This window comes from Emys orbicularis, chromosome 21 (assembly GCF_028017835.1).
Source record: "Emys orbicularis isolate rEmyOrb1 chromosome 21, rEmyOrb1.hap1, whole genome shotgun sequence".
Taxonomy (NCBI): Eukaryota; Metazoa; Chordata; order Testudines; family Emydidae; genus Emys; species Emys orbicularis.
Genome location: NC_088703.1, coordinates 3,400,494 through 3,412,824, shown reverse-complemented (window position 1 = coordinate 3,412,824; position 12,331 = coordinate 3,400,494). Strand labels below are relative to the sequence as shown.

General features: G+C 52.9%; 1 protein-coding gene across 1 annotated transcript; it reads right to left on the bottom strand.

Annotated features, from left to right (window-relative positions):
• Nucleotides 1-1,510: 1,510 nt before the first annotated feature.
• Nucleotides 1,511-11,846, bottom strand: MED29 (mediator complex subunit 29). The gene is made up of 4 exons (XM_065420924.1): nt 11,637-11,846; nt 6,088-6,146; nt 3,985-4,069; nt 1,511-2,758 (listed from the first exon to the last, which is right to left on the bottom strand). Exons 1-4 carry the CDS (start codon nt 11,844-11,846, stop codon nt 2,531-2,533), a joined length of 582 nt encoding a protein of 193 aa, XP_065276996.1. The 3' UTR covers nt 1,511-2,530.
• Nucleotides 11,847-12,331: the final 485 nt, after the last annotated feature.

The window sequence follows — 12,331 nt, the reverse complement described above, 5'->3', positions numbered from 1 at the left end:
TTGATTTAGATTTAAAACCACACCTTGTAATTTGAAGAGCCCAAATTCTGCTCCGGGGGGAATTCTGCACCAAAAAATGAAAAATGCTGCGCACAATCTTTTAAAATTCTGCTTATTTTATTTGTCAAAATAACACAATATAATCCTGCCAGTTTCAATGATTTGGGGGAATTTATTTCAAAATCCCTGTCAGCAAGTATGTCTGGAACAATACAGAGCACAAAAAAGATTCCCCCCGGAGTAGAGTTAAAGAAACCCCTGAGCTCGCATGGATCTGCACTGTAGGACCAAGGTCTAAGTCACCCTGGAGTAGGAGAGATGGGGAGGAAGGTAGAGAGCAGATTGGTCAGCTGAGCGAAGCCATCAGCTTAGGCGGGGTTTGTCCCAAGTCTCTTCCCTGGAAGAGGGGAACGTGCTCCCTGCTTCTCTGAGGACAAACAAATCCAAAGACCCACTTTGGTGCTCCTAGTTCCCCACTCTTTTTCAGCTCCCTCCCCCTCGGGCTCCTTGCCACAGGGACTGTGCCCCCTCAACTGCTCCTCCTATGCTCACTGCCCCCCTCCCTCAGGGCCCAGCCCTATGCCCTCACCTCTCTCTTCCCCTGGAGATTGACTCTCCTTCCTCCCCCCCCCCCCCAGCTCCAACACCCTCCCGGTCACTGGGAGCCCTGTGCACCCTCTGCTTCTTCCCCCCTCCCACCGCCACCTCTAGGGACTTGTGCTCCCCCATCCCATCTTCTTGCTTGCTTGCCCCACCCCCAGAGGCCCTAGGGCAGGGGTGGAAACTGACCACAGGAGTTGCAGCCAGAGAATTCCGGCTCCTGGAGGAGGGGACCTGCCTGTGTGGTGCTGCAGGTAAGAGCTCCGGCTGGGGCATGCGCCGCGAGCTGACCTCCAGTGTGAAACTTGGGGGGGGCAGGTGCGCCCCCACCCTCCCTAAATGGCGCCCCAGCCAAGGCTCCTCACAGCTTCTCACAGCTGCTTGCATCAGCGCCACGCCTCTGCAGGGCATGTGCGGCAAGGGGCGCACGCTGGGGCTGCACGGAGGTGGGGCATCACCCTGCAGTCCTCCCCCCTTCACCCTGACACAGTGCAAGGGCCAGGCCTGCCCCACAAACACCCCGGTGCCCTGCCCCTCCCCGCTGGGCACATCGCGATAGTGAGCAACAGGGTCAGCGTCTTGCATGTACACCCAGCCCTGCAGCAGTGATTTACATTTCTCCCACCCCCCCCCTGTGCCCGCTTGGGACTGCTGCCAGGGAGGGACATGTGACCCCTCTTGTGTCTTCCTTTTCAGAATCTATCGCTCTGCGGGGAAACAAACAAACAAACAAAACCAATTTGCGTGGAACAGGAATTCTGCACATGCTCTGTGGTGCAGAATTCCCCCCAGGAGTAAAATTCAGCTGCGGGAGCAAATTGGGAGGGGAGAGAGAAAGTGAAACTGACTAGAAATGGAAAGTGAAACTGACCAAGCTAGACTCAGTCTGACAAATATAGGGAAACAAACTGAATCAAAGTTGTTTTGCTTTAATTCACTCTTTGGATCTGATTCTCCTTTAGGTTTTATGCCAGTCTGACGCAGAGATAATTCTGTTCGTTACTTCTGCTTTACGCTGGTGTGAATGGAATCACAGTCCAGCCCTCTGTTTTAAAGGATCAAAGGCGTTATCATTAACAAGCTTGAAATGAGCTGGAGTCCGATTCCCCTCTCGCTCCAGGCAGGTCAGGAGAGAAATGTCTCAAAGGACAGAAGGGTTACAGTGAGGTAAAGTCAGTGTGATGGCAGGAGGAAATTAACACCGGGCCTTGTTTTAACTCAATGGCATTTCTCTGAAAGGGTTACTGTTTAAGAAAAATAAATAATACACCCACCAACCTGGAAAGCTACAATCCAGCCCATTCACCTGGGGTGGGGGGAAGTTTTAATTTGATGGCAGAGAAAGATTCTGTCTGATCCTCCTCACTTCATTAGCAGCACAATCTCAGGTCTCCTCGACCCCTCCTGAAGTCAAAGGGGAGTGGAGGGTGCTTAGGCCCTGGCAAGGGAGACTTCAGCAAGTAGATCCTGTGCTAGGTGAGTCAGTTTTAGCAGGGCTAATGCGTTCTGAATGTACGTGGGCCAAGCCACCGGGTGGCATAGGCTAGCGTCGCAACAGTGAGCTCGGCGAAGGTCTGACGACGGATGGCAGCTGAGGATCAGGCCTAGGAGATGTGAGAAAGGTGAGGGGGAAAGGAGGGAACATGAGAAATGGGAGGGCGGGGAGGGAAGGAGTAAGACCAGAGGGAGTTAGAGGAGAACGAGAGGGGAGGAGGAAACGGACCAGGGACGTTCGTTTCACTCTCGATACAAACGAGACCATCTACCCAGGCAGGGAATTCAGAGGACATGAGACAGGCCCTGGGTCAGATGCAAGTTTGTAAAGTTTCACCGGCTGACACAGTGCCGGCCTGGAAACGATCCAAGTCTCCTTCAAACCACGCCGGCTGCCGAGCAGGAACAGGAGCAACAACTGTGCCGGCGCCGTGGGCTACGGCCCCCCTTGGGCAGGGATCTTGCCGGTGATCTTGTTGGAGCACTCCAGCAGGGCGTTGTGGATGTCCTTGGCGCAGGAGATCTGGGATTTGATCATGCTCAGGTACTGGGTGTAGGGCAAGCTCTCGGTCTGCACCGCATCGGGTTTGGTGGCTGTCGGCACCAGGTTGGGGGAATGCTTGGTGCTGTCGAAGCTCTGGGACAGGCATTCGTAGGCCAGCCGCTGGAAGGGGAGGGAAACAATGAACACATGGGGTATGGCCACGCGCCCTCCGGCCTTGGTCAGAGCAATCGCCCCTCTAGCCTCTAACCTGCCCCTGGACAGATCAACATCAATGACCCCTCCCACATCACATTTAGCCTCTTTGCATTCACACTCTTGCCTGTACCCACAGTGCATCTGTGCTCATTTCTCCAAGCCCCACAGCTCCCACCCCCTCCCTTCCCCTTGCTCTCAGCCCTCCCATAACCCTACTCCCTATGCCTGGGACGTCCTACCACATCATCTTCTGACAGACGCTCCTCTTCCTTCAAAGTCACCTCTCCCAGCCGTCCCCACAACGCCCCCCCGCCCCTGGAGGCCGCTGCCCCAGAAAAGGCCCCCTTCAGTAGAGGGCAGAGCGAGTGCTCAGTCTCCATGGTCTGTTCAGGCCTCAGCCTTCCCGCTGAACTCGCCGGGGCAGGGCCCACGTCTTTGTTTACGGCTGCAGAGCCCCGTGTCAATGGCTAAGATCGATACTCCCTAAAGGGATGTGTGGTGACGCCCACGGCAGGGTCCCCTGTAGGGACCAAGCCCACAATGCCTAGAACTAACAGTGGAAGACTCCACTGTCTGAACTAAAAGGACCATTAACCATCAAGCCCGTAGCTTGAACTGCTCTGCCTGACCCAGCCACGGGAGGGAGACAGAGCCACATAGTCAGAGCAGGGCAAATGACAGATTTTTTGGCTCTCTGGCAATTCTGAAGTAAAATAAAATAAATAAATAAAATGTAGGTCAAACCAAAAACAAAGGTTGTTTTTTTTAAATTTCGGCAAATCAAGAACTAAGAAAGGTTAGTTGGGGTCGAACAACGCAGTTTTTAGTAAAATTAAAGGAAATTTTCAGACAGCCACTTGGAATAAAAAACATTTGAAACATTTCAGACGGGGTAGGACTACATCTCCCATGAGGCACCATGTCTCATGGCGCGAGGTGATTGCATCACTGCAGTAGCGGGCAACATGGGAGACGCAGTTTGGTTGCTTCATAGCCTCCTTCTCTATGGGCCGGGCTTTCCGGACAGCCTCCATCTCCCATGATGCACCACAGCCAGCAACTGCAGTGAGGCAATTGCCTCGTGGGTGCATCATGGGACACTGAGTCCAGCTGGGGACCCCCGGCCTATGGAGGAGAATGGGGACATGACGCCATCAAAACTACAACTCCCATGAAGCACTGTAACTCACCAGGCACAGCTCCAGCTGGTCACACAGGGCGTAGAACTCCTCCAGGCTCTTGTCGAAGCGCTGCACCAACCCGTCGTTGCTTTTCCTGAAATGACAGGACCCGTAACGAGGCAGCCGTGGTACTCGACTCCGAGGAAGGCAGGCAGACCCAAACCCCAGCACCTCCTGGGTCAGGGATGAGGCCCCACAAGAGAGGGCAGACAGAATGGGGCTGATCCTCTGATGGGACTGCTGGACCCCAGGCTGGGAGTCCCCCCTGTGACCCATGAACCTCAACTGGCAACGGGGACACAATAATTTCTTGAGTCTGCTATGTACATTCTGGTTCACCAAAGAGCGTCACGTGAGCTCCCACATGAAAGCTGGTGTCCCAGTGCTCATCAATATCATTGGGGAAATGTAGGTGCAGATTCTATGCATCTATATCTACTCCAAATACATTCTTCAAGTCTGGATCAAGGTACTGGTCACCAGCAAAGGTGAAAAACAGGTTTCCTCTCAGACAGGCCCTCTCGATCCAACTACCTGTTAACAAGTACATTGTGCAGGGTCCCATCACTGGCTTGTGGGGATTTAACAGGAAGAGAAAGACAGCACGGGGAGGGACCTTATCAGCTGGATGCACATCAAGGGCTGTTTGACTATCTTTGGGGGCGCAGAGAAGACAAGCAGTCACTGAGGAAGAAAAAGGACGGCAGTTTTGTTCCATGAAAAGGGGCCTTTTCTGGCAGCTTGGTTGAAAACACTGCAGAGAACTTCAGGGGAGATCAAACTTCCGCAGACAGAAGGTTTAACCTGTTGAGTTTAGACTCTCCGAAGCGCGTTAAGGTTTTATTTGATATGTAACCGTGTTTCCAAGATCCTCTGAGCTTTGATGATCAACAACTTCTCGCTGTCCCTACCAAGATAGCGGAGTGAGGGGGTGTTGAGCAAAGTGCTGGGCCTGAGTTGCATCTTACGAGCTGCTGTGCACGGTTCCTGTGGGAACAGCAGGTCTGGGAGTGTCCTGGGCACTCGCCAAGGACTTGGGGGTTGGCGTGTGTCTGCTGCTCCAGAGAGCGCGAGGAGGGCAGGGCTTGTGCTGCCAGAGGCTGGTGGATTCAGGGAGCTGAGCCATAGCTGGGCCAGACAAGCTGCTTGACACTAAGGGCAGGTGGTGCTGAGGTGCCTCCCAACCCTGGGTACCCCTGGGGAACATTGCCCCGCCCCAATGCACAGCAAGATGGGGCAATGCCTCCGGATTCCAGAGTATTTACAGTGAAGGGGGTGGGGCAAGCGGACACAGAAGGGGCGGAGTCTCCAGCAGAGCGGGCAAGGAGAGAAACAGAGAGGCTGGTAAAGTGGGCTGGAAAGCGTGTATAGCCCACCTCAGCTTTAAAGGGGACACGCTAATGAGTCTTGGGGTGACCCCTACAAAGGGGACAGCTGCAGGGCAAACCCTCCCCTCTCCCACACTCCCATCAATATGCCTCCCCCACCGCAGAGGGTCACCTCTTTAGCATGGGGGGGGGGGAGGGCTCAGTCGCTGTCCCCCATTCAGTCCTTGGCCTCTCTGTAACACCTGCCCACGATGGGGCTGGAGTGCCAGCGGGGAGAGCAGGTTTTGTCCATGCAGGTGCCCCTTCCAATTAGACCCAGCTAACTCCTGTCACGTGGCCCCCCCCAGCAGCTGTCAGGCGGGGGTGGCGTTTGGCCGTTACTCAGCTACGCTGGGATCGAATCAGCACTGATTTGGGGTGACCCATTCAAGTGACCCAGGGCTTCATTCTCCCAGACGGTACCGACAGGAGCCATCGGGTGCCCAGAACGAGGTGCGCCTGCCATCCACGGCCACTTCGGGAAGTTTGGGTGCTAGATACCAGAACAACGTGGGCTCCAGAAAGGCACCGAATGCAGGCCTGGCTCTGTTCACTGACGCAACAGAGCTAATCACTCACCCCAGCCTATCTCGAGATGGCCCCATGGACTCCACCGGAGTTACTCCTCCTTTACACCAGGGGGAGTGCCCTTTGACGTTGAGAAGTTTAAAGACATGGGTGAAAGCCTTCTGGCTCCTGGGTTAGAAGCTAGCCCTGCCCGGGGAGGAGGAGAGAGAATACTCACTGCCCGTTATCGATGTTCGTGTTCTGGACGAGATTCTGAGCCGCGATTTTCATCAGGTTCTGGAGGGCGAGAGAAAGCAAGAGAGTCAGAGGGTGCAAGGTAAGCGACAGGTGCTGGCGCTCCCGCCTTTGCTTGGCTAGCTTTGGGAACGGAGTTGGAACTTGATGCCGTCTGTGCCCGGAGAGGCTGTGTTTGGGACCCTCGCAGCCGCAACAAGAATCCTGGCTTTGGCAGGAAACAGCCATTAAATATTAAACACCACACTGCAGTGCGGTCCTCTAGGATCTCAAAGCAAATCACTGGCGTTAAACCGAGGCAGGGAGCCATGAAGCCATTCACACAAGGTCACCCATTCCAGAGCTGTGAAAAGGACTAAACTGCCAAAGTCCTCTGCTTTAACCACTAGCCACCACTCCCCTCCCAAAGCCAGAAACAAAGGAGTCCTGACCCCCAGCTGCCTGCTCCAGCCACTAGACCCCAATCAAAGCATTTGACAAACAATAATTAAACCTCACTCCCCCATCCAGGTGGTCAATATCAGTCTCCTTGTTTGAAAAAGCAAGAAATATATGAACCAGGGGTAGGCAACCTATGGCACGCATGCCAAAGGCAGCACGCGAGCTGATTTTCAGTGGCACTCACACTGCCCGGGTCCTGGCCACCAGTCCGGGGGGCTCTGCATTTTAATTTAATTTTAAATGAAGCTTCTTAAACATTTTAAAAAACCTTATTTACTTTACATACAACAATAGTTTAGTTATATATTATAGACTTATAGAAAGAGACCTTCTAAAAACGTTAAAATGTATGACTGGCAAGCGAAACCTTAAATTAGAGTGAATAAATGAAGACTCGGCACCCCACTTCTGAAAGGTTGCCGACCCCTGATATGAACAATACTGCTCTTGTGGATTTGTTAATGCGATTTACATCTAGGGGCTCTAAGTCGGGAAAGACTAACAGGAACTGGAACCAAACTTAGTCCAGGAATTTGCTGAGTCAAATCAGGCCAGATGGCATATTGACAAGAGGAATTTGGGCTAAAGTTCTGTTCCATTTTATCTGAACGTTGCAGTTTCTGAGATGTTGACATTATTATCTAACCCAGTGCTGAGTCATTTACCAGAATCTCAGTCACAAGTGCCTTCTGACATGACACACAGATTCTGCCCTGGTTTCATTCTCCTGAGTTTCTATTTTGGGAGAAGGATGACTCACTTTGCTTTAAAAGTAAATATTTTGTTTTTACAAAATGCTTTTTTTAAGATGAACCTTTTTTAAAAAGCCCCATGATGCTGGGCAACAAACTCCCTGACTCAGACGGGGGCTGAGAAACGGATGTGAAATCTCGAGGTAGGTTTTAGTTTTTTAAAAAAGGCATTCTCTTAATGTTGATTAAACCTGGAAACTGAAACGTGACATGTAGCGTTTTCCCATGCAGAGGCTCTGGTCAGGCAAGCAAAAGCTACCTCAACCTTCCCCTTTCAATCTCGTTGTTCAATGCCAACACATAGGTTAGAGCTTCGTAAGATGAGCCTCCATTTCCGCGCTCAAAGCACGAGAAGATGCCGATGGGCAGCTTTAAAGGACATCCATTAGCACCAGACACAGTAGCCACTGATATTAACAGGGCAAGACACCCACATAAGAACGGCCAGACGAATGGTCCAGCTAGCCCAGTATCCTGTCTACTAACAGTGGCCAATGCCAGATGCTTCAGGGGGAATGAATAGAACAGGGCAATCATCGAGTGATCCATCCCGTCGTCCAATCCCAGCTTCTGGCAGTTTAGGGACACCCGGAGCATGAGGTTGTGTCTCTCACCATCTTAGCTAATAGCCATTGATGGATCTATTCTCCATGAACTTGTCTAATTCTTTTTTGAACCCAGTTCTACTTTTGGCCTTCATAGGATCCCATGGCAATGAGTTCCACAGGTTGACTCTGCGTTGGGTGAAGAAATACTTCCTTTGGTTGGTTTTGCTGCCTATTAATTTCATTGGGTGACCCCTGGTTCTTGTGTTATGAGACGGAATAAACAACACTGCCCTCCCTAGTCACTTTCTCTACACCAGTCATTCGCTCAACCCACCACCACACAGCAATTGGCTCAGGCTTTCTGCAGACTCAGTTGGACTTCTCTAAATTGGTTGCACTTGCTTCCTGTTCTGAAGGTTTTCTCAGTAACTGTAGCAGCTAGAGACTTACTTTGGTCAATTAAACATAAGAACGGCCATACTGGGTCAGACCAAAGGTCCATCTAGCCCAGTGTCCTGTCTTCCAACAGTGGCCAATGCCAGGTGCCCCAGAGGGAATGAACAGAACAGGTAATCAGCAAGTGATCCATCCCCTGTTGCCCATTCCCAGCTTCTGGCAAACAGAGGCTAGGGACATCATCCCTGACCATTCTGGCTAATAGCCATTGATGGACCTACCCTCTATGAACATATCTCAGTAGTTCTAAAACTTTTGTACTGGTGACCCCATCTTACTTTCACATAGCAAGCCTCTGAGTGTGACCCCCCCCTTATAAATTAAAAACACTTTTTTATATATTTATCATCATTATAAATGCTGGAGGCAAAGCGGTGTTTGGGGTGGAGGCAGACAACTCGCGACCCCCCATGTAATAACCTCGTGACCCCCTGAGGGGTCCCGACCCCCAGTTTGAGAACCCCTGATTTATCTAGTTCTATTTGAACCTGTTATAGTCTTGGCCTTCACAACATCCTCTGGCAAAGAGTTTCACAGGTTGACTGCGTGAAGACATAAGTCCTTTTGTTTGTTTTAAACCCACTGCTTATTAATTTCATTTGGTGACCCCTAGTTCTTGTGTTATGAGAAGCAGTAAATTACACTTCCTTATTTACTTTCTCCACACCAGTCATGATTTTATAGACCTCTATCATATCCCCCCTTAGTCATCTCTTTTCCAAACTGAAAAGTCCCAATCTTATTAATCTCTCCTCATACGGAAGCTGTTCCGTACCCCTAGTCATTTTTGTTGTCCTTTTCTGAACCTTTTCCCACTCCAATATAGCTTTTTTGAGATGGGGCGACCACATCTGCACACAGTTTTCAAGATGTGGGCGTGCCATGGATTTATATAGAGGCGACATGATATTTTCTGTCTTCTTATCGATCCCTTTCTTAATGATTCCCAACATTCTGTTCGCTTTTTTGACTGCCGCTGCTCATTGAGGAGCTGGAGAAAAACTGAGAGGGATCCCACTCCTAGCTAGTCCTTCATAACCCTCCAGGGGGCACACCCAACTCCTTGGGAAACAATGCAATAAGGAACAGACTGTTCCGACTCTCAGTCCACTTAATTATTACAACACAGAACACTCCAACGTCAATATTGACGAGAGGCAGGCTGGCTTCTGGCTGTCTTTTCCCTGGATCCTTGCCAACCGCCTGAAACCATGGTATTGTGATCTCGCTTTATCAGGGCAAGGGTCTGACGGGCGAATGTAAGAGCTACAGGCCGATCACCTTGCTGTCCGTGCCGGGGAATGGGCGTGTGCACGTTCTGCTGGCGTGTTTGGAGCCCCGGCTACATCAGAAGCGTCGGCCCAAACAGTCAAGCTTTACGGGGAACAGGTCCATATTAGACGCTATTTTCACCCTCCACTTGTTGTCGGAGATACACTGCGAGTTCAAGAAGCCCCTGCACGTGGTGTATGTCAATCTTAAGCCTGCGTTTGATTCAGTTGACCAAGTCGGGCTATGGAAGGCCTTAAAGGGCATAGGTGTCCCAGCCACTCTACGGGACTTGATTAGCAAGCTGCATAACGGAACCACTGCCCGTGTACGTCTGGGGGAATCGGATCTCGGCACCTTTTAAATCGGTATCTGGTGTCAGGACGGGCTGAGTCTCGGCCCCTGTGCTCTTTTGCCGGGCAATGGATCTCATAAAGCAGCTTTCCGTCTGGTCCCGGGGCATTCAGATCAGTGATCTCTCGCTCTCAGACCTTGCCTCTGCTGATGACGTGGTTCTCCTAGTATAGAGTGAGGCACTCCAGCAAACGGAGGAGTTGTCGGCCAAGGTCAGCCTCCGTGTTTCGTGGTCAAAGATGAAGATGCAAAACTTAGGATCAGGTCCACCCGCGACTCCAATCGTTTTGAATAATGAAACTGCCAAAGCAGTCTCCAGCTTTTGGTATTTGGGTTTGATACTCAACAGCCCCTCCAGCTCTCACCCAGGGGTTCTTCACCCAATTGGCATCGAAGCGTCTGCCATGGGTCATTTACAACGAATAGGGAATCAACATCACCTCGGCACGACAACCAAGTTCAGATCTATTCGAGCTGTATCCTCTCCGTACTGCTGTACAGTTGTGAAACGTGGACGCTATATCGCTCAGACTGGGCAAAGCTGGAGTCTCTCCACACAAAATGCCAACATCGTATATTGTGCATAAAGCGGAATGACTTTTACGTTTACAGTCGCTCTGGTTTACAGACTTCTGGGGCCATTGTCCGCAGCCGACGTCTTACACTTTTCGGACATGTTGCCAGAATGCCGCGAGACATTCCGGTGAACGCCATTCTCCGGGTGGCTTATAACATCTGGGACAAAATCCCACCAACCGAGGGGTGAAGGCAGCTCACAGGCAGACCCCCTATTCAATGGGAGCATGAAGTCTGTTCCGACATTGGACTTTCAGCCCGTGAAGCCCTTGCGACCACACAGGAACAAACCAAATGGCAAACGATGGCGACGACCAACTGTTTATCTAAGCATTGTAAGCGGCTGGCTTTCTGGTTAAGGCACTGGAATGAATCTGGATTCTCTTCCTGCCTCTGCTACAGATGCCCTGTGTGCCTGTGGACAAATCACTTACCCTCTAACTGGGCAAACACCCCCCCCCCATGTATTTTGGGCACCCAGGAAATGCCTTGCTACTGGAATCAAGGGGGTTATTCCCAGGCTTATGGTGAAGCACATGCCTGCAGCATCAGGGCATTAACCTCGCTGGGCCTCACTCCACCATCTGCTGGATTAAGCTGATGATGCTTCTCTCCTCCTACCAGTTGTCTCTCTAGTCGGACTGGGAGCCCTTGGGGGGGGCAGAGACTGTCTCTCACTAGGTCTGCCTGGCACAATGGGGGCCTGGATATGAGTGAGGGTGGCTCTAGGCGCGACTGTAATACACCTAGTAAATAGTGAGTTACCGTTTCATCAAACACACAGTGCGGCAGGTTAAAGGGCACCGCAGCCATGCTCCCACCCTGTTGCAACACAGAAATGGCCCCCACCGTGCTCATCAGCAAATAGCCCCACTGAACAGCCTTAACTCTGCCCACCCCAGCAGCTGCTGCCCCAACCTCCTCCCATCCACAGCAGCCCCCGGCCGCCCCTCTCAGGCATGCCCAACCCCCATGGGCCCCCCCCCTGCCCCTTATACCTCAACCACCGCCCCGTAAGCTCCACCTCCACCCCTTCAGGCCACACCCCCTCCAGTTTAGACCTCCCCCCTCAACTCCAGCTGTAGGCCCCGCCCCGCCCCCGCAGGCCCCGCCCCTTCCCCTGGCCCCGCCCCCACCTGCAGACTCTCCTTCAGCTGCGGGATCAGCATCTTGTAGCGCTGCACGGGGTCGAAATCCTGCGCCTGCGCGGCGGCCTGGGCCTGGGCCTGCGCGGCCGCCTGAGCCTGCAGCTGGGGCTGCTGCCCCGGGCCCGCCTGGAGCGTGAGCTGCGGCCCGGGCGCCGGAGCCTGAGACGGGGCCTGCTGCTGCTGTTGGGGGGCCGCCATCTTCCCTAGCAACTACGGCTTCCTCCCGACATGCACCGCGGCCCGCGCAACAGGGACAGCGGCTCCCGGCATGCACCGCGCCTACAACGTCCCCCCCTCCCCGAACTACGATTCCCAGGGTGCACCACGCGCGCCCGACCCAGACAGGGACTATAATTCCCAGCATGCATTGCGCGCTCCCCGCCTCGTCCAGCTGGCCCCGCCTCACACGGCTAGAACTACGGCTCCCGGCATGCATCGCTCCCCATTGACTGAGACTCCCGTTTCCCGTCGTGCACCGCGCCTCTAGCGTGCATGCGCAATACGTTCCGGGAGCGCCGTTCCCGGCACTACAACTCCCAGCATGCCCTGCTCTCTCCCCGGAAGTGCGCCTTTCCGAGCCGCGCTTCCCGTGAGACTGCCCGGCAGCAGGGCCCTGTGAGCCCGTCCGTAGGTGTTTACCCCGGTGCCTGTCTCCGGAGCGAAGTCTCTGCCCGCCCGGGATC